The 4,790-nt window shown below is 33.5% G+C and overlaps 1 protein-coding gene across 1 annotated transcript; it reads left to right on the top strand.

Moving 5' to 3' along the window:
• Nucleotides 1-1,611: 1,611 nt before the first annotated feature.
• On the top strand, nt 1,612-4,184 carry GDF5 (growth differentiation factor 5). Its single transcript, XM_070939926.1, has 2 exons — nt 1,612-2,242; nt 3,322-4,184. Exons 1-2 carry the CDS (start codon nt 1,612-1,614, stop codon nt 4,182-4,184), a joined length of 1,494 nt encoding a protein of 497 aa, XP_070796027.1.
• The last annotated feature ends 606 nt before the right edge of the window (nt 4,185-4,790 follow it).

Genomic DNA, 4,790 nt, shown 5'->3' with positions numbered 1-4,790 from the left:
AAAAGTTTCCCCACCATGATTTGTGACATCTATAGTATATTCCACATCCATATATTAACTTAAGGAGGAAGGGGTTGATATGCTAACAAACACATATCTGTAGCACATGGGTTTCACATCTTAATTATAGGTTGAAGTGTATATTGTAGTTTTGAAAGAGTATGTATTTTTTACTCAGTTAGAACCTGCTGGACATAGAAATAAAACTTATTGCTATTACCTAATTTTTGGGTATGATTCAGCAATTAGAATAGTTTGCAAAGGTACAAGAAGTTCTATATGTCATCCCCACATATGCAAGTTACATAGCAGAATCCCTCAAGAAGCCCAATTTTTATCATATGTTTGATTAAACATTCGCGATGCTCTTTTTCATGCAAAATATAGTTAATGACATGTGAAGCTTGCATATTTCTACACTCTAAAAAAAGTCCAAGATGACTTATTATCTAAGGTGACTCATTATCAGAATTATAGAGATATGGATAAAGAATTTTATTTTAAAAAACTGATCAGAATTTAGTTGTTGCATGTGATAACTGAGTTTTTTTGGTGCTTTCACTTCATATGGCTCCAAATTCCTGCAGGGGACACTGCTGCTTTAACATTGGATATTCGGGGGCTTTTCAAAGAGAACAACTTAAATAATTAAACCTAAAATGTAATATAAGAAAATATTTTCTTCTCAGACATCAAGTAGGACTGTTCATAATTTCTTGTTTTGTCAGCAGTTCATAACATTTTAAAAATTCTTTTTAAGCAATAGCTCTGCTATCACATTTGTTTTTCATTCTTTCACTCACCTGCTAATAAACCAGAGATTCTATGTTTAGAACTGAATACAATGCATATGTAATTAAAGCATACTACAAATTTATTTTCACCTGTTTTTGTAAAATATTCTTATGATTATCTTAGGTGATGTTGTTTGGTTCTAAATGAAGAGTTCACTTAAGGCTAATAATACAGAACATGTTACCACTTTTAGTTGCATATTCTATACACTTTTAGTCCTACTGAGTTGTTTCACATAAAGCAGAGTATGACTCATAAAGCAAAGAAGACTTTTTAAAAGAAATATATCACACTTAAATTAGTTTAGACAGCATGACATCAGAGAGTAATTAAATAGGTTTTTGTTGGAATTCCACTTCCAATTCCTGAGTTCAAGTTTGTAAAAGATTTCTAAGCACCTGCAGGTTTCTGTGTGTGAAATATTTTCACTGGAAGGGATTCAAAACTTTTTTAAAAAAACCTTTTAACACAGAGGCAGCATTACGCCATTCTTCCTTCTTGGAAAAAAAATTCCTCTCAGATTTAAACAAGAGTCCTTCAAGTTTTTAGTCATTTTTAAGGAAGAAAGGGGGTTGGTTAAGTTTCTCTTTTTAGGAATAAACTGCTGGCAGAAATCAGGAGACAGCGAATTGAACGTATTAGCATTTCCACTATGGGACTGGATACAAATATTGCAAAAATTGATTTGAAGTTCTGCATATTGAAAATAAAGCTCTTTTTGCTTATTTTGCCTTTTAATCTATTTCATTTTTTATACCAAACCAGAGGAACCTTTTTAATTTTTGTATTTGGTGGCATTCAAAGGAAGACCAGAGGATGAAAATCCAGTACTTTCTTTCTATACTGCTTTGGCACTTCAGTTGGTTTTATCTGGTTTTCATTTCCTTAATATTGAATTCTGCTGAAACAAGTCAAGGTAACCTAGGGTTGAAATTAGGATTGTCTAAAGTAGATGGAAAAGAGAGGCACCCGTTGCCAAGGACAGGTTCTTTTAGAACAGAGAGCCATGAATATAATGCTGGCAATTCCAAGTCTAGAACAAGAAGTAATATTGCTCAAGCTGGAGCTCCCTTGGCAAAGACTGACAATTTAAAGAAGACTCTGCCTAAAGCAAGGAGTTCAGAAAAGCATGCAGGACTTACTTCAAATAGACAACCAGGAATAAGGACGGTGACTCCAAAGGCTCAGAATGTTGGCCGTAAGGCCCCACTGAAAAAATCTGGCACAGGGAATCCAGATAGTTCCTTCAAAACCAAAACAATCAAAGAACCTATTACCCAAAGGGAATCTAAAGAGGCATTCAGGCCTCCTGCTGTCATACCACATGAATATATGCTTGCCTTATACCAAGCTCTTTCTGATGCAGAACAGAAAGATATAAATGGAAGTATGAAACTGGAGATGGGACTTGTCAATACAATTACAAGCTTCATAGACAAGGGACAAGGTAAGGAAATCCATGTATTTGCAGACACAAAACTTTGCTAATCACAGATGTTTACATCCTAAATGGATACTTTAAGAGCATTTCTATTGTCAGATTTTGATATCTGTATTAAGGTAAATACTGATTTTCAGAATGTATTGTGATGTGTTTTTCTTTTCTGCATAAAACATTGCCATCACTATATATCTGATAGAATAAGAGCTGAATAATCTGTTCCTGTTGTCTCTTTCTATTTCAGAAGAAACAGATTAGCAAAGAGGAACTGTCTGGAGTATTTCTTATTTGTTAGAATGAAAGTAATTCAGATATAGTTTTAATTCAGATTCGATATTACAGAATAAGCAGGAGACTTAATATTTCTGCAATAAAAAAATCAAAGGAAGTTGTCTACTTTCTTCTTTAGGTCCTCATAGGCAACACAGCAATCTGTGAATTTTGCTTAAATCTCATGTTGATGTCTGATTTTTCTTCCACAAGTACCCTTGAAATGAGTAGTGTGTACAACTCAGGACTTTACTCATGATAGGGAAACATAGCTATATATCTGTCAATATACTCAAAGGAGAGAGAGTTTTGTCTGAATGAAATTCCAGGTTGAATGTTTAAATCCAATATATATCAGTATTATTATTTAAGCTTAAAATTAAGCTTCTCTTCCTGGCAAGTGTCTTTGAAGGAAAACAATTACTAAAATATATCATCCACAAGCACATGTTCTGTACTTTTCTAGCTTAAAATATGTCCAGCACATACCCATAGTATGTTTATATGCTTTCCATGATATATTACTACAACAAAAAGAACATCATAGGCACAAAGTTTTAATCTGAAGTTCAGGTTCAAATGTATTTTATTGGAATTTAAGTTCTAATTAGATTACATGTAGCGTCTAAAACTATATTTTCTCTGAAATGTTGAAGAGTAGGTCTAATATATCTCCATGCGATATGAACTTCTAACAGTGCCATAAAGCCATTTTATAATCCCAAATTCATTATGCACATGTGCTAGGAGAAACTGAAAAGTAGTACACATTTCTATTCAGAAATATTTGAACCTCTCTCTGTTTTTCTCTTTAGATGATCAAGCTCCAGTTAAAAAGCAAAAATACATTTTTGACATCACTGCTCTAGAGAAAGATGGTTTACTGGGGGCAGAATTGCGGATTTTAAGAAAAAAAGCTGATATTTGGAAGCCTCATCCTCCTGAGAAAACTTATCAAGTGAAGCTATCCAGTTGCTCTACAAGCAGGCAAGCATCTATTCTCTTGGAGTCTCGAACAGTCAACATCATAGATACAGCAAAATGGGAAGTGTTTGACATTTGGAAAGTGTTTAGGAACTTTAAAAACTTTAATAACTTGTGTTTTGAACTGGAGGCTTTTGAAAAGGGGAGGCCTGTTGATTTAAGGATTGTGGGATTTAACAGAACAGGAAGGCAAGTCAATGAAAAGGCTCTTTTTTTAGTATTTGGTAGAACAAAGAAAAGAGACTTGTTTTTCAATGAAATAAAAGCCAGATCTGGTCAAGATGACAAAACTGTTTATGAATACCTATTCAGTCAAAGAAGAAAGAGAAGGGCTCCTCTAACAACTCGACAAGGAAAGCTCCCAAACAAAAATTTAAAGGCAAAATGTAGCAGAAAACTACTCCATGTGAATTTTAAGGATATGGGTTGGGATGACTGGATAATTGCTCCTCTTGAATATGAAGCATATCATTGTGAAGGACTTTGTGAATTTCCTCTTCGGTCTCATCTAGAACCCACCAATCATGCTGTTATTCAAACATTAATGAACTCGATGGATCCAGAATCAACACCTCCCACTTGTTGTGTTCCGACAAGACTGAGCCCTATTAGCATTTTGTTTATTGATTCTGCTAATAATGTAGTTTATAAACAGTATGAAGACATGGTGGTAGAGTCATGTGGCTGTAGATAGTAGCACAAATACAATTATTTTATTTTATTTTATTTTAAATAAAAGATAATTAGAGTACTCCGAGTCTATAGAGCCTATAGACAATAATAAAATTATCCAAAGCCTTCTATATTGACAATAGTGGCTTTTTAATGTTGGCAAGCTTTTTTATTGCAACTTGCACAAGGATTCTATCTTCCTTTATTACAAGGAAGTTGTAATAAAGAATTAGAATTTTTTAAAACAGCAAATGTAGTAGCCTGGTGTCACATGTTTAAATTATTCCTAGTTATGCTAGTAATATCTACAATATTCCTAAGGCCATCTGTAGAGATACTTGCTACTGTCAATATTGCAACACAGATATTTGTGGGATGTATGTCCTCAAACCATTACAGTAAATCATAAATCAGATTGTTACCACCAGGGGTAGTTGTCACATTGTACCTTGAGGTCAAGTATGGGTCAAGTATGTTTCTAAATAGACTAGATTGATAAAACAACATGAAAACATTTTTATCTGATAAACACTTTTGACCCAGTAAAATCATTAGCAAATAGGGTTACAATGGATCTATTTTCTTGCACATTTTTAAAGACTCAATAATATTAAACCATTTTACAGAT

Source organism: Pituophis catenifer, unplaced genomic scaffold (genome assembly GCF_029215685.1).
Source record: "Pituophis catenifer annectens isolate HBS135680 unplaced genomic scaffold, rPitCat1.0.hap2 SCAF_3, whole genome shotgun sequence".
NCBI lineage: Eukaryota > Metazoa > Chordata > Lepidosauria > Squamata > Colubridae > Pituophis > Pituophis catenifer.
This window is presented reverse-complemented; position numbering and strand designations above follow the sequence as displayed.

Excerpts from the sequence above, each read along its gene's own strand:
- GDF5 (XM_070939926.1), top strand. The coding sequence starts at position 1,612 with ATGAAAATCCAGTACTTTCTTTCTATACTGCTTTGGCACTTCAGTTGG. Across the intron at positions 2,243-3,321 it reads CTTCATAGACAAGGGACAAG|ATGATCAAGCTCCAGTTAAA; the intron begins GTAAGGAAATCC and ends TTTTCTCTTTAG.